Source organism: Haplochromis burtoni, unplaced genomic scaffold (assembly GCF_018398535.1).
Source record: "Haplochromis burtoni strain Fernald_Lab_line unplaced genomic scaffold, NCSU_Asbu1 Contig_372, whole genome shotgun sequence".
Lineage (NCBI taxonomy): Eukaryota > Metazoa > Chordata > Actinopteri > Cichliformes > Cichlidae > Haplochromis > Haplochromis burtoni.
This window is the reverse complement of record NW_024582733.1, coordinates 102,506-125,453: the sequence shown is the minus strand read 5'-3', so window position 1 is coordinate 125,453 and position 22,948 is coordinate 102,506. Positions and strand designations below refer to the sequence as shown.

The following is a 22,948-nucleotide window of genomic DNA, read 5'->3' as shown; positions in this document are numbered from 1 at the left end:
CACACACACACACACACACACACACACACACACACACACACACACACACACACAGAAAAAGGATCACTTCAAGCTTCATCAGTAAGAACTTGGAAAATCCACAAGGACAGGGAAAAACAAAAAAGTATTAGCAGCAGGACATGAGACCTAAATGAATCAGAACTCTGTGTTGACATCAGACATTTAATATATGTATATTTACACACACAAATACATACACACACAGTCCTAAACTCTTTCAACCGTTCAACCTGTTTCCCTCCTCAGGTGAGGTGTGGAGGATATCCTGAACTTGGTGAAACTTTCTTCGAAGTGGAGCTCACGCTGTTGGACTCTAACGCTTGGAAAATAAACTCTCATTTGATGTGAGGATGTAACCAAACTCTTTGTCTGGACCCTTTTAGGACACTAGCCTAACATCAGCTGACATAATGTTAGCTTATAACCAACTGTTGCTGCCTAAACAACAATGGTTATAAGCTAACATGATGCTCATTGTAAGCGATCGGGGGCAGCAGGGTTACAAGTCTAATCTGCTGACGATATGTAATTAGGACAACATTTGGAATAAATAATCATGTCTATGCACGTTTTCATGTATTAAAGATTTGACTTCAGTTCAGGAAGTCAGTTTGGAGGTGAGGATGAAGAGAAAAAGAGGTGTGAGAGAGAGCAGTGGTGGAGAAGCTTCCTTCTCCAGAGGAGATATGCATGTGCAAACTTTTGTTCATATATAGTTTGATTTAATTTTAATTAAACAGCTTGCATATACTGTTACTGTTGAGAATGTCTGATTTTCTATTTCTATTTAAACAAACATACACTCCTACCGATATATGGATGCCTTGTCAGCGTCCATGGGTGTCTGTGGCTCTGTTGGTGCCGGGCTGGGCACCTCTCCCAACGTACCCTCCATAAACTTCTGCTCCGAATCACTGTCTACCTTTATGATGCCTTGCATCTGCAAGGAAGGTGAGAACAGACAAGAAACAGACAATTACAGCACGAAGCGTTCAAGACAAAGATGACATGTGACAGCGTGTGGCTTCATTTTAATAGCACTCCTTTTCAAAGTCATAGGAATTTTCAAGCAAAAAGACTATTTTCTGAGATCCACAAGTTACTAATAAATGACTACAGAAAACCTGGACGACCTGACAGCTCCTCAAAAAGTATCTACTGCCCCCTGGTGTGAGGCTGCAGTACAGGTCATAAAGCCCACCCTCTCTGTTAGCAAATGGGGCAGGGCTCAAACAAAAACAAAAGAAGTTCACCTCAGATTACTAGTACTAGTACTGCCATTACTACTACTCATGTTGATTTGGGTTCAAGGAGTCACCTTTCTTAGAAGTTTGATTAGCAGCAACAGTTAGAGAAATTTGGGTGTATCTGCTTGGGAACTGGAGGCAGAGTCTAGATACTGAGAGAAGGTCTGTTTACCTTCCATAACCACAACCTGCTGTTTCAAACTGACAATAAGGAAACTGGACTAACAGAAAGAACATGTTTCTACACCATGCCTCATTCACCCAGTTACACATATTAATTCAAGTGCTTTGAAATGACAGTCTTCACTGGTGGGGATAGTTACAAAGCTTTCTTCGTTATGAATTAGCATACATGGTTTTATTGAACATTTGAAGAACCAGCAAAAAAAACAAACTCTTGTAGAGGACATAAGTCAGAGATAGAAGCGACAAGGAGCAGGTGCATCTAGTACAGGTAGAGCTGCTGCAAAAACCCACAGAGCCAGCAGCCAGCGCAACAAATTCTGGATCCTTTGCTTTTAGTTAGCAGTTAGCATTAGCAGCACATCCTGCGTCCGATGTGAAAGGACTTTTATGCTGCGCACTGTGACTCACAGCAATGGTCCCGGGTCAGCCCTGACTTTGTGTTAAACTAATCCTAAAGAATAATGGTATTTCTAACCACTGATATACCACAACTTTATCCTTTCAACAGCTGCTGAAAGTTAGGGACCTAGCTGCTAGATATTTATATTAGAGATGGACCGATCCGATATTACGTATCGGTCCGATACTGACGTAAATTACTGGATCGGATATTGAGAGAAATAAAAAATGTAATCCGATCCATTAAATATCAAAAAAGCACCTCACAAAACTTGCGACATGGCGTAACTCGGCTCATAACCTTAGACGTTGGAGCAGTGTGCTCACGTGATAGAGAGACTGTGTGTATTTGTAGCCTCGCTACCAAACCAGCATTTATCTCCGAGGAAGTTTTCCCAGAGAGAAGTAAAGCAAGTGTGTAAGTTCATCTCTGAATGTTTGTAAAGCATTCCTGTGTTAAGCTTAACAACCGATATATGGAGCGACTGCCTCTCTCTCCTCCCTCTCCTGCTGCTACTTCAATCGTGAACTGATCAATGATCAGCTGATCGGCTTTTCTGTCGCGAGTCCGTCTCTCTTCTTTGTTTATTGGCCCACTTCGCCCAGAAAGAGGAAACCAGCGGCTGAACAACAGCAGCACGTTTAAGCTTGATAAGCTGTTGTTAGAATTTATTTAATATTACTTTCTACACCAGGATCTTTTTCTACGTAGCTGACGGCTGGTAACTGTGCAGGGGCGGATCTAGCAAAGTTTAGCCAGGGGGGCCGATAGGGCATGAACAGGGAAAAGGGGGCACAAAGACATACTTTTCTTTCTTATTCTCATTTAAAATGTCAGCTTTTAATAAATAATTATCTGAATCTTACACCCAAAGTTTTAATCTGATGTAAAATGTATAGAAGTCCATTACTGTATATAGTAACTGTTAAGTCTAATATACCCTAGTAAGCTATAGTACTTTATCTATTGAATCTATTTAATTATTCTTGAAAAGAATAATTGATTTCTGTGCATTTTTTTTCACACTGCATCAAATTAAAGTTGATTACTCGATTAAGCATCATGAGTGGAGGGTGGTTCCTTTTTTTTTTTTTTTTTGCTGGGAGTTTTAGAACCTATTAGTTAGGTTGCTTACTCTTTAAAATACCAGAATAGGGAGGATGGAGTAGGTTTAAGTTTATTAGATTGATCAGTTTGCTGAACTATGAAATATTTTGGGTGCAGTGTATTTTTTGCATACAGGTATAACAGAATAGCTTTAGTGTTTTTTGTTTTTTTAACTTGAGTATGAACTTATACAAAAGCAGCAAGATATTAAAAAAAAGTTTTATTGATTAAAAAACACACTATATCGGATTCATATCGGTATCGGCAGATATCCAAATTTATGATATCGGTATCGGACATAAAAAAGTGGTATCGTGCCATCTCTAATTTATATAGCGATCCTCCAGCTTCAAACTGTATCACCCTTCAAGGACCTGCAGTTCAAAAAAGCGCCCCTCCGACAGCCAAACCCATCTGTTCTCTGATTGGATTGTTACATTTGTGATTGACATGACATTGACCAATCAGATGAAAGGAAGAAAAATAGGGTCAAAATTCGTACTTGTAACTTGAAACTTGAGTGCAGAGTTTCAACGTATTTTTGGCTAAGTCCACACACAAATCTTTTTTACACATACAAAACTGATTTACAAGTACAAAATATTTATGACCACAATTTGAGCCCATAGAGGAGTCAAAAGAATTATGAGAAGAGATCTGGAATCAGCAGGTACGACTGGCCTGTATGCACAATGACCACACAAGACTCCACCGCTGAAGAAAAAGCATGTTGAAGTGTGTTTTAAACCTGACTAAACAACATTTAGACAAGCCTGTGAAATACTGGGAGAACATATTCTGGTCAGGTGAGACCAAAACTGAAACCTTTGGATGCTGTAATCAGAGATGGGCAGTAATGCGTTAGAATGTCTCAAGACAGTGACGTAAGCAAGTGCGACGTTCGTGACAACAGCTGTGTGCAGATCAACAGTGGATAATATATCGAGTGCGGGAGAGAGTATGAGCGTGCAGCGTTTAAAGCGTGGAAGTACTGACCTTACTTTGAGTTTGATTCCATAAAAAGTGACAAAAACATTAGTGTCTGTTGTGCGTGGGAAGAAAACTTCTTTTTACAACGGAAAAAACCCCTAAACAAGCACCAAGTGCACAACGACGTAATGGGAAATTCACAAAAACTCGCGGATTCTTCCACTGACCGCTGCGGCACACCTGCACCAGGGTAAACCTCCGCCTACCCCACTCCTACTTTACAGGTGAAAATAGAGCAACAGGACCACTAGTCTTTGACTTTATTTATTTTCTGCTGTGTTTTACTTACTTACTTTGAAAGACTGAGTGTAAACACAAAAAATATTTTATTTTATGCGCTGGAATGTGCAGAAAATAGGTTTAAATGTTAAACTAATTTCTTCCAGTCAGAGAATGTTGCATATAATTTAATTTTTGCTTGATGCATAAAGTTAAAAGATTAAAACTGATAAAACAAGTTAAAAAAAAGAGACTTTTCCATTTGATTACATTTTGCATGATGAATTATGCAGAAAAAGTAGAATTGTAATCAGTAATTAGTTACTGATTACTTTTTTCAAGTAACTTGACCAACACTGGCTGTAATACACACCATGTTTGGAAGTCAAACACCCCAAACCGAGAGTGAAGTTTGGAGGTGAGAACATCATGGTGTGGGGCCATTTTTCCAGCATACGGCACTCGCACACTTCATATATCTGAAGGAAGGATGAATGGAAAAATATACCGACATTCCTGATAAAAATCAACTGCCATCAGGGCCAGCCAATCACACGACCTGAATCCAATTTAAAAATCCATGGAAAGAACTAATGCTTATTGTATTGCTCTATATAAAGCTTTGTTTTTTAACAAACACTTTGCATGTCAGCTGTCATCAGAATTGCAGACTGTAAAATATATAAGACGTTCAGAACCAAAGTGTGTCAGGATAATGAAAGGATGAGCTTTAAAGGATAAACTTCACATTTGACTGCAATGATTCTTTGATTACAGGAGTTGCTCTCAGCACCACCCAGTGACAGACGAATCATCCAATAAGCCCACTCTTTATGCTAAATTCACTTATTTAACTTTGGAGCAAAATTATAGTAACTCAAAAATGACCTGATTAAAAAAGAACAAAGGCTAAACTGCCAGATTAGTTACCATCAGTGAAGGCTGCAGCTGTCTTACTGAGGAAGTTCATGAAAGAAAGTCAAAGGGATTATATATCCATGTAATTGGTATCATATGTACCGTTATCCTCTTTACCTTTAGGCGCATAAACAGTTACTCAGTTTGGGATTTAAGAAAACTGATGATGTCCGCTGTGCTCAGCTTCTGTACATATTAGGGCAACACTTCTGTGATTACTATATGTTTAGATTTTAAATAATTTTCTACTGAACTAAATGTAACACCATTGTGTAAAAGTTGAGAAACACTGTTTTAAGTGCTGGGTTTGTCCTCCTTTTAGGCCTACGGTGGAGATCTGAAGATTTCCCTTTGAGGAAGCTGATGCTGAAGCCTGAGCTCTTCTTGATCCCTCTAATGAACCTCAGTCCTCCTGATGTTTCTGACATGATGTCTGCCTCAGTGGGTCAAACGAACATCTGGCACAGGACAGCTGTGTTGTAAGAATAGTAGGTTTCTACAAATCACTGGACCCAAGAATCCAGACCCAGTTGGCTCTGATAGTCTCCCTCACTTGTTTTTAGCTGAGTAAATGCAGCTGTTGATTTAAAAAACAAACTACTACTACTCTGGGTCATGTTGTTAAATGAAAAGAAAAAAATTATACTGCTCAGAGAGTGCAAGTCTCCAGTTCTCTTTATGTTAAAATCTCAAAAGGCAACATTGAATCTTTAGATAATTACAGTAACACTGTGTTTCTGAGGTGTGTATGTAGCTGTCATTTCTCTTGTCTAAAGTCAGGGTAACAAAGTTACACTGACTAATAAGTCAAACATCTCGACTATGAGCAACACTGGTGTATAACAACAAGCTTCTAACAGTGTGTGTGCTAACTGCTAATCCAACTAACAAATTAGCAAGGATGAAGGAGGAGGATGATAGATGTTGTATACAACTATAGTATGGTAAGATGTGTGCCTTTTTAATTAAACCAACATGGCTTTATTTGCCTTAATTTCCTGAGTCTTGAGGAGCAGTAAAACCACCAGCAGAGATGTTAAAACTGAACAACCCCGGCTACATAAAAAGCACATGGGATATGCTCACGTTTACATCCTGTGGGGCTGTAGACAGGAGATCAACAACTCCTCCACTAAGCGTCACTACTTCCATTCCCTTTGTTAACATCTCCATACTTTGTTCAAACAAACTGTTAAAAGAAATGGAAAGCTATTAAGATTCATTAGGTTGTAACCCTTTTCTGAAATATTTTTTTAAGTCCCCAGTGCATAGGTCTGGCAGAACCCTCATGATCCAGAAAGTGAAACACTACCATCTCTGGTGTCCAAAGAATAACAACTGAGAATACACTCCCCCAACTTCCATACACCTGTGTTAACAGACCTCTCTGCACCGAATCATACTTGTTATTAATCTCTGTCTCTCTTCCACAGCATGCCTTTATCCTGTCTTCCTTTTCTCACCCCAACCGGTCACAGCAGATGGCCCCGCCCCTCCCTGAGCCTGGTTCTGCCGGAGGTTTCTTCCTGTTAAAAGGGAGTTTTTCCTTCCCACTGTCACCAAAGTGCTTGCTCACAGGGGGTCATATGATTGTTGCGTTTTTCTCTGTATTACTGTAGGGTCTACCTTACAATATGAAGCACCTTGAGGCGACTGTAGTTGTGATTTGGTGCTTTATAAATAAAACTGAATTGAATTGAAATGTGAGCAGAGGCTCTGCAAAATACTTTATTGAGCAAAGTCTTTCTCCCTTTTTACACTGTGCCTGCCTACCGGCAACACAGTCCCTTCAAGGAGCATAAATCTCATCCCCAACCATGTGACTGCAGCCAACAATGACTTAGATTGAACACAAATAGACCAAAAATGATTGCCTGCGTAGGGAGGAACATTTCTTCTTAGTCATAGTTCATTCTTAGCTCTCAACACCCACAAATTTTAGCACCTAAATAAAGATGTTTTTTAAGCAATTTACAAATATGCATACAGATAAATACTAGGAGGAAATGAGGCTTACAATGCATTACTGATGTCTCCCATACTGCGTTTCAGAGACAAGCTCAGTCTATATATTACTCAAACTGGTGTAACAGCATTGACACCGATTGCGTGTTCATGTTATTCTGCTACCAAGGCTGACTTCTCACCACTAAAAATAAATTATCTATTAGGCAGAGTCCAGAACACTCAAAGTTTTAGCCTAGAATGTTTAGCTGTCCCAATTATAAACAGTATCCCGTCCTGCTGTTGTGCTTATTCTCTTTAGTTAACTAGTATCTCAAAAGAGCAGACTATAGCTCCCTGCAGGTCCAAGCAAAGTTTGTCCCTCTCACCCACCTGCTGCTCTCCCTTTGGGTACTTATCTATGGAGACTGAGTGGGCTGCCATCACGTTCACTGCAGATGCTGCAAACACTGGGGCATTATAGAGTGCAGGGACTGGTGGCCAACCTACACAGTACACACAGTTTCAGTTAGACTGCCTCAGGTGTTTGCACATAAGCTTCAAATGACAGAACTGTTCTGATTTCATTATTAAACTATTATCAGTGTTACTGGCTTTGTTAATTAGGTTGGCATTGTTACGGTAAAATACAGAAGTATGGACATAATACTGTTCCCCTTTGTAACACCAAGATGCAAAATATATACAAAATGTCAATATTAGAACAGAAATGCAGAGGGGCTAATGATATGTTGAATATGAATGTTGTCTTCATACGTGCTAGTAGCGAAAGCACACTACGGGGTCCAACGTTACTCTTCTTTGCATATAGCTTATCCAGCTCACCTCTAAAAGCCAAGAAGAGGCTGGTATCATGAACCTAAGGGGTGTTGTACAAATAATAATGCTGATGTTATATCTTAGCGTGTCTTGCAATTGATGTTAACACACCCACCACGATTTAGCCTTTAGCTCGTGTTAGCTGTGGCAACCGTGGCGGCAAGGGGACATTAAAGTGAAATAAATCCTTTGGGCTAATATTAGCCTACTCTCCTATAACCCGACTAACGTTACTCGTAAACAAAGCAGCCCGACTGGAAAAACGGTCGTTTTCGTACAGCTAACAATTATCCAGTAACGTAAACGACACATTTGCGCTAGTTCACGAAGCCAACCTAGGCTTCAGTCAAATAAGCAACCATATGGCCGAGCTAACGTCTTCGACGTAGCTAAGTATTAACTTCAAAGTGTATTCGTGTTGGTAGTGCAACCAAAACGCAAAGCGCCATATTTAGCGAAGGTAATCGCGGCCAAAAAACAAGCTAGCTAACCAATCTAGCCAGGTACAGAAAAAGACCCTCCTGCGGATTGATACGAAGTAAGCCATTTTACCAAATAATAAGACCGCGTCGGTCGCTTAACAGTATGCATTTAAAATTAAATTATATTTCTTGTCAGCTATATGAAATAATTGGGCAGTAAAGAAATTATTAAGTATTGGATTGCTAGCCCGGTTGATCCTAAATTCCTCCCCTTTTCAGTCAATCAATCAAGCGGGGACAGCTGCCCTCTACTTCCCCTCCCCTACGTGGTAAAGTGTTGGGCCTCGTTTCTAGCGCTCGCCCTTTGCTTTTCCACAATCCTCCTCAGCCCCCAAAACGCCGACATATTTTTTAACCCCCCCTCCCATGTATACAGTTTTTTTTATCCTTCACAGCGCTCTGCCGCTTCTGTTTCCTCTAAAAAACATCCTCTGCTGCCCTGACTAAGTCCGCGCTCCTCGCCCCGGGACATTTTTGCGTGCGGCCCAGATTGTTTGATTGATAGGGAACGGAAAAAGAGGGACTTTGAGTGACAGCTTACCTGAGTGCCAATCTTCGTCACACTGACAAGCGGCTGCAGCAATCGGGACCCGCAGTTGTCGCGTTACGTCATCGCGCAAGGGCACGCAGGGGCGCAGGACTCATGATTATGTATTAGGTGGGCGGAGACATGACGTTCTGCTGCCTGCGAGTCCTGCGCCCTGCTGTTTTTTTTTTGTCTTAGCAAAAGCGATTCACTTCCCTCGCTTTATACTTCGTTCCTTTATATACACGCGTTTTAATCATCAACATACTAATGCGTGAAAGACAACAGACTGCTGAGTGCTTATTCCTAAACGAATGCGTATGGATAATTTGAACATTATGTGCATGCAGGCATGCTAAACGAGTCAAAATTGTAATCATTAAAATAGAACCACAGATAAACCACTTGCACACTCAGCTCTATTCAAATGATGCCCCTAAGGCAGAAAAGCACGATAAAAGAACTGTTTGATCTTTCCCATTTCTTTATACACCAATTGCTTTATACAAGACAAAACAGCCAAGTCAGGCAAAAAAAACAGACCTCAATTCTTACGTGTGGACTTTAATGATTTACTTTAAAAACAACAGAAGTAGGGGGACAATGAAAAAAGAGATACTGCCATCACTGTCATCTTTAAGCCATAACTTATGGTCATATCAGCTCTTTTTAGTGCCTGGGTGAAGGCTTGCCAGAGGAGGGCTGAGGGAGACGAAACTTGGCCATCTGCATATCCAGGTCTGCAAATGTGTAGGGGTTGTAGCTGTGGTGCTGGTAGTTTTTGTAAGTGCTGTTATCAAACAGTTCTTCTGGCTCCGAAGGCACAGCTGCAGCTTCTGCAGTAAGGAGGGGGAGGGAAAGAAAGATGTAAGAAAACTGGTAGAAGGGTGAGCTTTACAAAATGTCTTGTCTGGGAACAGAAATAAAACCAGGTCAGTTAATGCAGTACTAGATTTAGTCCTGTGTCCCTGTTACTGATTTTAAAGTAGTAACTGCTGCTTGAAGGGCTTCATCACACCACATTTGATAATTTCTAAAAATGAGAACAAAGATGCAGTTTTGTAAGAGTTTTTTGAGGGGACTGCACATTTCCACATTACTCATGCTAACACAAGGAGGTTTGTGGCCACATTTTACAGTGGCAGCATCCCCCAATGGAGTATGGAGACACTAGCATAAGGAGCATCAAGGATCATGTTTGTGACTGGAAAAAGGATGTCAAGATAAACATGTTTCCAGAGAGTAAAACAGCCCATCATAGAGAAAGAGTGATACTGCAGAGGTAAGAAAAGAAATGGAACAAGTCAAAAAAAAAAAGAAAAAAAAAGGGGGGGGGGGGGGGGGGATGTCCGACACCCGCGCAGCGCTATGTTACTCTTAAACAGAGATACAAGAGAGAGGGATTTCCTGTAAATCTGCCAGCATGCTGTGACAGTAAAGTTTTGTTTTTCTTTTTTAAATGAAAACACATTAAAAACTTTTTTCCACCTACACTTAACGAATATGATTCCAGATAAACCAAAAGCTAAGATTTCAAAAAGTGAAATAAACAAGTGGTGCAATTTATGACCAAGGTGAGGAGTGGGGAAGGAAGGTTACTTCAGGAAGCAGGAATACAGTCATGGGATGTGTGGGACACTTCCAACTTCAAACACATCTAACAGCTGTCTAGTTGGATCATCTGAAAGGATTTGCACTCTTCTTCTTTTTTGGGACTCAGTTTTTAAAAAAAGGGCCTGCAATCCTGATTCCTGGAGTACTCCCACCAACTGCAGCCACTCCCAACTTCTCCTCGTCCAGCTGCTGTTAGGGAAGAGCAGTATATTCATCTACACTACAATCATGAGCCACTGATGCACCAGGGTTAATGATCTGTGACCTCAACATTACCTCAGGCACCTGTAACTCACATTCCATACACACAAAGATAAGGGTGCAAATGAGCCCATGTGAACAGACGTTAACATGAGAAAATAGCAGTCAACTACTCTGTGAGGGAAAACAGACACTGTTAGCAGTCCTACGACAAGAACAATCAAACTGTGAAAGAGTTCAGTTGATCACAAAGTCAAAAGGAAGACTGCACAAGCAGGTTTAGTGTAGCAGTATGCAAGAAGTAAGTTCATCTGATGACAGATTGACTTGTATACTCAAACTGAAGTTAAGTAAATCCTCCAACAGTAGCATAACAGAGTATGGATGAAAAGAGCCCAAAAGCTCTACAAGCATCGACCCACAGCGTGTACAGTAGAAAGCACAACTAGAGAAGAACTACTTATTCCAATTTAAAATGATTCTATCATGATTAACAGGAAGTTAAAAGATTCCACCTCGTGATATACACTACCGGTCAACAGTTTTAGAACATCCCAATTTTCATTGGAAATTATGCAGTTCAATGTCTCATTGCACTCTGAAATGAAACAACGGTACAAATGAGCAATTTGAGTTAAAAAACAAATCATAGAATCAATTTACAGAGTAAAATGTATTCTAAACTTTTGACTCAAAGTAGCCACTTTGGCAGATATAACAGCAGCACACACCCGTGGCATTCTCTCTACAATAGAAATCAAATATTCTTCACAAAGTTCTTCCAATATCTGTTGCAGAAGTTCCCATAAATGTCGCACCTGTAGGTTGCTTTGCTTCCACTCTTCTCTCCAGTTCATCCCAAACCAGCTCGATGGGGTTTGGGGCTTACTACGACTACTATTGAGCTGTTGTCCCGTGAGCCGCCATCACACAAGCTGTTAACTCTCAGAAACTTGTCCTCTGATTCAGTTGTGTCTTTGGGTCTGCAGACCTCTTCCTGTCACAGTTTGTTTCTGAGCCTTTGGATGGTGAAAGAAACTACTCACTGACACCTGGACTTTCTTTGCAGTTTCTCTGTAGAAGAAATTTTTAAGTGTTATGATGGTCCATCTCTCTTCCATTTTTAACTGCCTGTTTCTCGCTATTTTTGTAGCAACACTCTACTTTCAGCAGTACAATACAGTTCAACTGATGCTCACGAGGGTATGGTACCACAGTGTGTTCCAACACTGCTTTTATGCAGGCAGAGGGGGAAGTAATCCAGAAAGGTTGGAACACCTGTAGGAATTAGTAGCAGCGGCTTTCAAGGCTTGATCAACCTCCTTTGCTGCACAACAGCCTTAAATTGTTAACCTATGTTGTGTTCCCTGAAAAAGGCCTTGGTGTATAATTCTGTACATTATTTTACAGTTTTGGGTAACTTTTTTTTTGTAAACCTCTGGCAGTTCACCACTTACCTTTGTACATTTTCAAGCTGTTCATTGGACCTGAATTACTTGAACTGCAACAAACAACTGGAAGAACTGTGGTGCTCTAAAACGTTTGACCGGCAGTGTATACAGTGGGGCAAAAAAGTATTTAGTCAGCCACCGATTGTGCAAGTTCCCCCACTTAAAATGATGACAGAGGTCAGTAATTTGCACCAGAGGTACACTTCAACTGTGAGAGACAGAATGTGAAAAAAAAATCCATGAATCCACATGGTAGGATTTGTAAAGAATTTATTCGTAAATTAGGGTGGAAAATAAGTATTTGGTCACCTCAAACAAGGAAAATCTCTGGCTCTCACAGACCTGTAACGTCTTCTGTAAGAAGCTTTTCTGTCCCCCACTCGTTACCTGTATGAATGGCACCTGTTTGAACTCATCATCTGTATAAAAGACACCTGTCCACAGCCTCAAACAGTCAGACTCCAAACTCCGCCATGGCCAAGACCAAAGAGCTTTCGAAGGACACCAGGAAAAGTATTGTAGACCTGCACCAGACTGGGAAGAGTGAATCTACAATAGGCAAGCAGCTTGGTGTGAAAAAATCAACTGTGGGAGCAATCATCAGAAAATGGAAGACATACAAGACCACTGATAATCTCCCTCGATCTGGGGCTCCACGCAAGATCTCATCCCGTGGGGTCAAAATGATCATGAGAACGGTGAGCAAAGATCCCAGAACCACACGGGGGGACCTGGTGAATGACCTGCAGAGAGCTGGGACCAAAGTAACAAAGGTCACCATCAGTAACACACTACAACGGCAGGGAATCAAATCCCGCAGTGCCAGACGTGTTCCGCTGCTGAAGCCAGTGCATGTCCAGGCCCGTCTGAAGTTTGCCAGAGAGCACATGGATGATACAGCAGAGGATTGGGAGAATGTCATGTGGTCAGATGAAACCAAAGTAGAACTTTTTGGTATAAACTCAACTCGTCGTGTTTGGAGGAAGAAGAATACTGAGTTGCATCCCAAGAACACCATACCTACTGTGAAGCATGGGGGTGGAAACATCATGCTATGGGGCTGTTTTTCTGCCAAGGGGACAGGACGACTGATCCGTGTTAAGGACAGAATGAATGGGGCCATGTATCGTGAGATTTTGAGCCAAAACCTCCTTCCATCAGTGAGAACTTTGAAGATGAAACGAGGCTGGGTCTTCCAACATGACAATGATCCAAAACACACCGCCCGGGCAACAAAGGAGTGGCTCCGTAAGAAGCATTTGAAAGTCCTGGAGTGGCCTAGCCAGTCTCCAGACCTCAACCCCATAGAAAATCTGTGGCGGGAGTTGAAAGTCCGTGTTGCTCGGCGACAGCCCCAAAACATCACTGCTCTCGAGAAGATCTGCATGGAGGAATGGGCCAAAATACCAGCTACTGTGTGTGCAAACCTGGTAAAGACCTATAGTAAACGTTTGACCTCTGTTATTGCCAACAAAGGTTATGTTACAAAGTATTGAGTTGTATTTTTGTTATTGACCAAATACTTATTTTCCACCCTGATTTACGAATAAATTCTTTACAAATCCTACCATGTGGATTCATGGATTTTTTTTTTCACATTCTGTCTCTCACAGTTGAAGTGTACCTCTGGTGCAAATTACTGACCTCTGTCATCATTTTAAGTGGGGGAACTTGCACAATCGGTGGCTGACTAAATACTTTTTTGCCCCACTGTATTAAAAAAAAGAAGTGTTCCACATTAGAGTACAGTAACCAGTGTAGCACAACTGAAATCAGCTCAACCTGTGTTCCCTATATGTCCACTATATGATCGCTTCAATGTTATTAGCAGGAAATAAGCATTTTAGCCATTCTGTGACTAGAGGGTGTGGGAGGGGTCAGGAGCTGCAGAAAACACTATCTGGCATCATGCACTCCAATATAATCGATCCCAGAAAGAACGAAGAAAACTCAATGAAGCTTGTTTCTGTCACAAACATGATATTGTGCCAGTTTTCATGTGCCTACAGTATGTTCCTGAGATGATTTCAGTCTACTTTCTAGTCCTGTTATTGTTTGCCAGCACTAAATTGGCAAGCAGTTCAATCTGCAAAGATGACCTCCATAGAGGTTTTCATCCCGTTTACTTTTTCAGTTCTCTTATGTAGATGAGCAGAACTTTCAGGGAACTTAAAACAATCAACATCAGTGTAAAGTTGGCATATTCTAATGTCAGGAACAACAAACCTCCGACGTTTGTCTTTAACCTGAACATCATTGTTGCCAGTGTTTTGGGGTTTGTCAGAGAAAAACAAGCTGCATATCCCAAAGTACTCTCTAATATTACAGACAAGTTTAAACTACTGCATCTCCCTTATTTATGTTGGGATCAGAGATATTGCTTTAGTTGCTGTAACTTCTAAGTTAATAATGTTTATTCTTATCCTCTTGTCCCACATGGGAAATTTGTCTTGGTTAAACGGTGCTAAACATAGTAGCATTCTGATAATAACCAACACCTAGAGACGCTTAAAGGAGGCCATTAAGTAGAAAACACGGACGATACTTTTAAAATACAACGTGAACTGTTACGTGTGAGGGAAGCTGCCGCCTGGTTAACAGAGCAACAGCACTCAGACTGTGTTTGGAGGCACAGGCAGAAAAACAATGGTCATTTCTAGAAGAGCCATAAATAAAAAGAGAGGGAGGTAAATATTTGAGGGTCAGGGTAGTGTAGTGTGTACCCTTAGAGTGTTCAGCTGTGGCCTCTGTCTGCAGTTCCTCTCCTGCAGTTTCAGTTACAATAGGCGCAAGGTCCATCTGCTCCTCGGTGCTCCCTGCACAGACTGAAGCTTCAGCCGCAGCAGCTGCTTCAGCAGGACGGGCGTCTTCTGCTCCAGCTTCAGCAGCAGCTTCAGCAGCTGCTTCAGCAGGACGGGCGTCTTCTGCTCCAGCTTCAGCAGCAGCTTCAGCAGCTGCTTCAGCAGGACGGGCGTCTTCTGCTCCAGCTTCAGCAGCAGCTTCAGCAGCAGCTTCAGCAGGACGGGCGTCTTCTGCTCCAGCTTCAGTAGCAGCTTCAGCAGCTGCTTCAGCAGGACGGGCGTCTTCTGCTCCAGCTTCAGCAGCAGCTTCAGCAGCTGCTTCAGCAGGACGGGCGTCTTCTGCTCCAGCTTCAGCAGCTTCGCCTCCAGCCACAGGAGCAGCTTCAGCAGAGGAAGACCTTGGGTCTTTTAGAGCCTCACCAACGGCTTCGCCCGGAGCTTCTATTTGAGCATCAACAGGAAATGCAGCATCTTTTGTCACTCCTGCAGCAGTTTTGGCTGAAACGTCAGACCCAGTCACCTCTCGAGTGATGATTTCAGGGCCTGACTTCACCAGCTTCTCAAAACCAACACTGGGTACAGTCACTGTAGCTTGAGCTGCTCCTAAGGGTGCTGGTGTTTCTACACCAGGTGTGATAGGAGCCCCATATTCATTCTGAGCTTCGATAGTGCCTGCCTTTACTCCTGTGACTGTGATCCTCTGGGGTTCTGCCTCTGGTGCAAAGCCCTTGATTTCTTTCTTCTTCTCATCCTCAGAGTCAGAGTCTGATTCGGAGTCGGTAGAGTCCGAATCGGAGTCGGTAGAGTCTGAATCGGAGTCGGCTGCTGGTTCAGCAGCTACTTGCTCACTGGCAGCAGTAACAGGAGTGATGGCTTGTGCAGCTACAATGCTTTCTGCAGTGGAGACAACCGCTGGTCCCGTTCCATCCACAGACTGTGCTGGGAAACATCCAGGCCCTGAAAGTCTAACTGGGAAGGCAACTGCTGTCTTGTAGGCTAACAGGTTTGCTCTCTCATCTGGAGCCTCTGTTGCTGAAGAAAATGGTAAATATAACATGAACAGTTAAATAATAAAATAATATATTCAATTTGATTTGTGGGTGTGCATTCACAACTCCTCTTAGATACTTTTAAATCCCACTTAGAATCAAATGTACTTCCCCAATCCCAGAATCTGGAACTGTTACCTCACAAACCTATTGTATACGTAACAGAACATCGTTTAAACATTTGATGTTTTCTGACACATCTTACAATTTTATGAACAATATAAGCTTTTTTGAAAAGTGTTACTAAAAAAAGAAATGGCAGGGAAAACATTTTGTAACCGATTAGTTTAACAGGCAACAGGTCAGTGACATGATTGAAGAGAGCATCTTAATGAGGTCGAATTTCTAAAGAAGCAAAGATGAACAGATGATCACCAACTTCTAAAAACTGCATCTGCAAACTGTGGAACGATTTCAGTATAACGTAAAATTATGGAGACTTTGAAATCGCGTCAGCTGCAGTTCATGGTATTATCAAAAGAATCAGAATTAAGAGAATCTCTAAGCAGGTACGTGCTGCAAACAAATACTGGATTTTTAGGGCTTCAAGCTGCACAACATTAAAACAGGCATGAACACTGAAGAGAAGAGGGACGACCCAAAGTCTGCATCTCTACACTAAAATAGGAGACGGGGAATGTTGATTATCAAGAAATAACATGTTTAAGATCATTCAGAATAGCTTCGTACAAATTTAGAAAATTGACTATTAGACAGAAGGACCACAAAACTAACAACATGTCACAGAGTAAAACAGCAGCAGCTTTCTCCCTTACAGACTTCTAGTGAATTCAATTAAAATGATTCAAATGTACCACATGCTCTAAAATGTAAAAATCATATGGCATATTGTCTGTGAAGGTTCTCAGTCATCCAGGTCATCGTAGTCAAAGGAGCTTGCAAAGAAAAGCGTCTGGACCTCTTTAAGTTACTTGAAGACGTTTCACCTCTCATCCGAGAAGCTTCTTCACCCGAAACTCTGGCTGATTGGGACCCACACCCAGTTTCACACCTTGGCTCAGGCGATTAGAGGATCATCAGGGGGTCCTTTTGTCCCTCTGTGGGGGGAAACTCCCACTAGGTTTATATCTGGGACTCTCCACCATTTGACCTTAGAACTGAAGAAGCTTCTCGGATGAGAGGTGAAACGTCTTCAAGCAACTTAAAGAAGTCCAGACGCTTTTCTTTGCAAGCTCCTTTGACCATATGGCACATTAGCTTCACTGTGGAAAGAGGTGCATGTTACGCTTTAAAGGCATCATAACTGAAAGTACACATATACTCATCATGCACATATGCATTATTGTATGAATGAACAAAAGCAACCACCCAGCACAACTTAAAAAGCCACAGCGTAAAGCAGTTAACAGAACCCAAAGGTCTTTTTCTTGCCTGCACTCTTGGTCTTCTTCCCAGGTTTTGCTGGTTTTTCAGTCTTGGTGCAGAACGAAGCAGCTGGAGAAGTCCTCAGGATTCCCAAGTTCTCCAACTGGAGACGCTGCAGAAGAGAACAAAACATTGTCCAGTGAGAGTACAGAACCACACATTCAGGCTCGTTTTTGTGATCATTTCACTGGTTCTCGCAGTGTCCTATTTTCTTAATCCTGTCTGAAAAGACCTGACACACATTAACTTCTTTATAGTCACTTTAAGTCTATCTGCACCATTTTTGCATCCACCACCACTAAGCATTTATTTATCTGACCAATTTTAAAGTCTGCCACGAAGAGGAAACTGCCTGAACACCATCAACACTGTCCACCGTGAAGTGAGTTTTACATTGTCATGGTCTGAGAGGGTGCTGACCTATTAAGAAACCTCTGGTCTACCTCCAAATTCTCCGACTTCACCTCAAACCACCTGAAACTTGGACACACTAGGGCACGGGTGTCAAACTGCAGCCCTCGAGGGCCGGAGTCCTGAAACGTTTAAATGTGTCCCTGCTGCAACACATCTGAATAAACTATGATCCTTAACACACATCAAAAGTGTTTTTAGAATGGATAGAGCAGGCTAACATCACACTGAGGCTACTCTGCAGGTCTTAATGCTCAATTCCGATTTTTTGATCAAATCCGATTTTTTTGTCTGCTCGTTCACACTACAAATAAAATGCGACAGCAAACGCGCTCTAGTGTGAACGCTCAAAGCGGCCGCATGCGCAAAAGAAGACGTCACACACAACGCGCTCTGTTTAGACCCAGAACAACAGTATTGTTTGACTGATGGCCTTAATATAAAGACTTCGGACTTTACGTTTCCCAATTTTTGCTTTAAGTTATTTTGTTATTTACATAATAATGTAAATAACCTAATAATGATCCTTATTGCTGTTTTAGAGGAGCGCTGCTTCAAAGGATAGCTGCAGATTTCTGTCAGAATCTGCAGATTATACAGTACAAATAAAATGTTCACATTTCTCCAACGCTGTCTTCCCAACAGTTTCACTGACATCTACACTGGATTGCCAGGAAGCATTCGCGATGTCTTCTCCAGCGCTGATAATTGGCGTCTGTCTTGTGTCAGTGACGTAAAAGACGGATTTAATGCGACATGACCATCAAACAGCAGTCGCTTTCTAAAACATCAGATATGTATCGGATTCAGGACCACATATGAAAGTGACCCAGATCGGATTTGTGCCGTTCACACTGTCACACCATGATCGGATAGATGGGTCGAATAGGGTCAAAAAAAAAAAAATCGGATTTGATGCGCTTTCACCTGCAGTGTGAACGCAGCCTTACTGAATGTCCTTCCCAAAGATCCCAACTTCAACCTTATTGAAAATTTGTGGACTACACTTAAAAGTTGGATCCATCCCAGGAATCCAACCAATTTAAATAAACTCTACCAATTGTACCAGAAAGATTGGTCATATAACCAGCCAGAATTATGCCAGAGGTTTACTGGTGACTACCAAAAGCATCTGATTGAGGTGTCAGTGTTTGCATATATTCAAGCCAGTATGTATATTTTTGACTGTGTATGGAAAATCCAAAATAAATTCAAACTTTAAAGCCATTAAAGATATATGCTGTACAATCATTCCACCCTGGAAAAAAGAACAAGTCAAATTAGCGTGACATTCATGCCCAGTGATGAGCGTATATAAACTTCTGACCTAAACTGTACACACTGCTCGTTTTGAGCGCTCTTACTTAGACTGATCAACTGTAACATTATAATCATCTTCCTAACATAGTGTTGGTCCTCCTTCAGCTGCCAAAACAACCCTGACTTCAGGCCAAGGCATGGACTACACCAGACTCCTGATGGTGCGCAGTGGAATCTTGCACCAACATGTCAGATCCTTCAAGTCCTGTAAGCTGCGAGCTGGGACCTCCATAGATCTGACTTTTTTGTCCTACACGTCTCACAGATGCTTGACTGAACTGAGATCTTGGGATTTGGAGGCCAAGTGAGCGCCTCAAAATCATTGTTGTGAACCATGAACCATTTCTGAACCTTTTTGCTCCGTGGCAGCATGCATTACCTCGGCCATCAGAGAATACCCACAAAGATTCACGTTTTCCCAGCAGAACATTACCCAAAGCATCACATTGCCGTCACACTAGGAGATGCTCTGACCCCGTCGTCTAGCCATCCCACTTTGGCCCTTATCAAATTCAGTCAAATCCTCATGCTTCCCCGTTTCTTCCTGCTTCTAACACATGATCCTTGGGGAGAAAATGTCCACTTACTCCCAAATATATTCCAAATCAGGTCAGCAAATCAAAATTTTACTTCACATGTCAATGATCATAATGTTATGCCTGATGAGTAAATTCATCTATTGATAAAATCAGACTGTGAAGACATTTTAGCTTTATTATGTTCGTTTATCACCTATTTTATCAAGTCACCGAGGAAAGGTGTGAGTTGGGGCTGACACGCCTGGGAAGGGTTCTAAAAGTCGGTCCCAAGGCCAACACTCCCAAACACAAGCTAAAAACATGTATAAAACATGTATACAGTCAAGTGCAGCAGGGAATGCTGGGACCTCTACAAAGGAGAAACCAAACAGCCATCCCACAACATGGAAGAGCCACCACAGCGTAAGACTCAGTTGTACACCTGCACATAAAGGATGCCGATGTTCACATTTTGGACCAAGGGACAAAAAGTACGTGAGGACCATCATCATCATCATCTGACAGGAGCCATCAGCCACCAACAATACAGTTTTGTGCCTGTATGCTATGCAATCCATCCCCCCTAAGAAAAAAATCAGTCCTAACCGTGATAAAAACCGGCTTAAATTATCAGAGCACAGAGATCATTTATTTCCCCTTTTTCAAAGTGGTTCGCCTCTTTCCAATAACAACAGGAACAAACGATGTGACCTGGAACTGTGACAGTTTCAGGGTCATGTGTCGGTGCTGCGGTTGGCCTGTCCTGTTCCGACAGTTGCCGTCAGGTCTGTACTACAGACGCCAGCGTTGATGTGACTGAGTCCAAGTGTTGTATCTGTACTAGTACAACTAAACACGACACCGATACAGTAAAACACTGAGAGCTAGTACAGTTCTTGTTACCTTGAGAGGACCCAATCGTCCTATGCGAAACAAGAAAGTCGCCATTTCGTGTTCCCAATATTATTCTCCGGTCGGAAACTGGGCTTAAATACAACAGTTCCGTGATACCAATGGAACTTTGAAAAACAATGTGTTGATTTTAAAGGATTTAAAAGCGACGTGATTCGATAGGCCTTCTTTTTACTTTTACTATATAGTGATTTAGGTTGTGTCAGTACAGACATTTGGAGGCTTCTCCTCGTGTAAATAAGCGAGACTCATTCTTGTGGTGGCGCCACAGCGGATCACCTGCCTCCAGCTCATCTATCCCCGTGGAGATGAAACCCATCTCCACAGTGACACCTGCTGGCCAATTTGGCTGTGGTCACAACTGCTTATTATACTGTGACTGTGAATAACTCAACACAAATTTCGGAGAAATCCACACAAACAACAAACAAAAATATTGAGACTGTTAAAGACAACAAGCTGTGACTGTAATGGATTCTCCCTCTGTTAACAATCGTGCTGCTCTTTACAATAAATCAGTTTATAAAGTAAAACACACAGAGAGAAGACTGCTGTGTTTGCTGCAATAAGCACACAGGTTTCCAGCTGCATTTCCAAGTAGGATTCAGCAGGTCAGAAAACCCTAACACTGGCTGTAATGGCTCCACATAGGGAGAAGGATTGACTCCCAGCAATTTCTATTGTGGGCTTCTGTAGATTTTCTTTATGCACATGCTGTAATCTGCTGACCTGCTGCTCTCTGTGTCCTTAAACAACTGAATTTAACAAGATGTCAGCAGTTTCATCCCCCACACTGACACTATACAGTTTATACTGTCTTTACACTTGACAGTGTACAGCTGGAGTTCAGTGAATTAATCTAAGCATCATCAGCTTAAATACAAATTCATCTCTGCCAGACTTGATAAAACCTAAATCTGAGCATGAGCACCACAGCCACTGTGTATCCGTACAACACAGTGCTTTACTGTGTTGTACACACTCACTACAGTTACTGGACTCTACACACTGTCACTTTAAACAATGCCACTTTGAATGCTCACTGCACAGTTTTGCACAAACTGTAAATGCTAAACTATTTGTTTTAAATTCTCTATAATTTTTAACACTTTTAGTATTTTTATTACATTTTTTATTTTAGTATTATTATTGTTTTCTTTAATATACCTGTTTACTTTATATATGTTCATGTAAAGTTGGGGGACACGCGTCTAAGAATTTCAATAGGACTACATGTTGCTACAATGTTATCTGTATATGACAATTTGTATGAATAGTCTGTGGGCCACTGTTGCTTGTGCTGTACAAAGTAAGCAGCCAGGGCGGTGAAGAGGGAAGATATACGAAAGTACCTGGAGAGCTGAAGTGAAACTGACTGTTAATTGTAATGAAAAAATGTCCACGACAGATGCTGTCTATGCTTTTCTTGCTGCATTTAGTTTTACATCTGCTCCCAGCGATGTACAATTAGGATCTTAAAGGCTTTCATGGGAGCACATCTGAAGTGGGTGAACAACTTGCTCTTGCTGTTAGAACATGTATGTAGACAGACGTGTTTCTGGGACCATAAATTATGCATTAGCTGCTCTTTTTATACCCAATCATGTCACTGACCTGGCCAGTTAACTTAATCAATGGCAAAAGATATTTCTTTTGATGTCACTTACTTTTCCAGCTTTTTGTTCTCCCCACCCCAACTTCGAAGAGCTGACGCTGCCATCAAATTCAAAATGAGAAATTATAATCATGAATTACTGTATTGTTTTTATTTATATTTTACACAGTGTTACAACTTTTCTACTTTTGGAGTTGGTAGAGAATTTACTCCAGTGTCCTGTTATATTTTAAGTAACAAGGAGCAGACGGCTGAGTCTATTAAACTCCACTGAGACAGCTGGTGACACAAATCTGAAGGCTAGACCGTCCCCTTTCACAGCCACTCACTTCCAGCATTCTCAGTCTTCGGAGGACTTGGCCCACGTAGACTGTGAAGGCCGGGTCCCCCGAAGGATGCAGCTCCTGAATTGAGAAAAAGCTAATGTAGGCTTTAAGGGTCCTCCTTTCCAGGCACCTGAGGACCAGGTGTCCCACCAGCAGGGTCCACAGAGACATTACGATAAAAAGTGTTTTGCCTCAGTTGTTGCCAACTGCGCCGATGTGTCAAGCCATCCTGCACAAAGAGGTGAAGAACAACGCTGTCACAGACATAAATAAAACTGAGGGTGCAGTATGTTCAAAAAAGGGGGAAAAATCAAAGTACAGGTCAGTCTGTCTCCCAGCGAGGGTGGAGCTGTACCAGCTTTGGATTCAATCCCCCGGGCCCCTTGGTTGCCATGGAGAGGGAGTAACACAGTCACTCATACCCTAACATTCACATACATATACTCTTTTGGACATACTGGGGG

General features: G+C 41.8%; 2 protein-coding genes across 10 annotated transcripts in view; both read right to left on the bottom strand.

Annotated features, from left to right (window-relative positions):
• The window catches only part of pknox1.1 (pbx/knotted 1 homeobox 1.1), a 17,193-nt gene extending 7,881 nt beyond the window's left edge, over window positions 1–9,312 (bottom strand). For 2 of the 7 annotated variants that reach the window (XM_042228968.1, XM_005943407.3), the window contains exons 1-2: window positions 7,426–8,889; window positions 831–961 (exon numbers count right to left, since the gene is read on the bottom strand). In XM_042228968.1, coding sequence (XP_042084902.1) covers window positions 831–961; window positions 7,426–7,476 — 182 coding nt within the window. In that variant the 5' untranslated portion in view covers window positions 7,477–8,889. The other 5 variants (XM_014340439.2, XM_014340440.2, XM_014340442.2 and 2 more) reach the window with 5 other exon arrangements.
• A 116-nt stretch (window positions 9,313–9,428) lies between these two features.
• ndufv3 (NADH:ubiquinone oxidoreductase subunit V3) lies at window positions 9,429–20,785 on the bottom strand. Of its 3 annotated transcripts, XM_042228967.1 has the most exons (5): window positions 20,535–20,784; window positions 17,389–17,494; window positions 15,306–15,979; window positions 14,870–15,251; window positions 9,429–9,716 (listed from the first exon to the last, which is right to left on the bottom strand). In XM_042228967.1, the coding sequence occupies exons 1-5, from the start codon at window positions 20,577–20,579 to the stop codon at window positions 9,550–9,552; spliced, it is 1,374 nt and encodes a 457-aa protein (XP_042084901.1). In that variant the 5' UTR covers window positions 20,580–20,784; the 3' UTR covers window positions 9,429–9,549. The 3 variants fall into 3 exon arrangements, with proteins under 3 accessions (XP_042084901.1, XP_042084900.1, XP_042084899.1); XM_042228966.1 differs by having other exon boundaries at window positions 14,870–15,973; window positions 20,535–20,785; XM_042228965.1 differs by having other exon boundaries at window positions 14,870–15,979.
• Between the last annotated feature and the right edge of the window lie 2,163 nt (window positions 20,786–22,948).

Excerpts from the sequence above, each read along its gene's own strand:
- ndufv3 (XM_042228965.1), bottom strand. The coding sequence starts at position 20,579 with ATGGCGACTTTCTTGTTTCGCATAGGACGATTGGGTCCTCTCAAG. Across the intron at positions 17,495-20,534 it reads GACGATTGGGTCCTCTCAAG|CGTCTCCAGTTGGAGAACTT; the intron begins GTAACAAGAACT and ends TCTCTTCTGCAG. Across the intron at positions 15,980-17,388 it reads GAAGAAGACCAAGAGTGCAG|CAACAGAGGCTCCAGATGAG; the intron begins GCAAGAAAAAGA and ends CATTTTCTTCAG.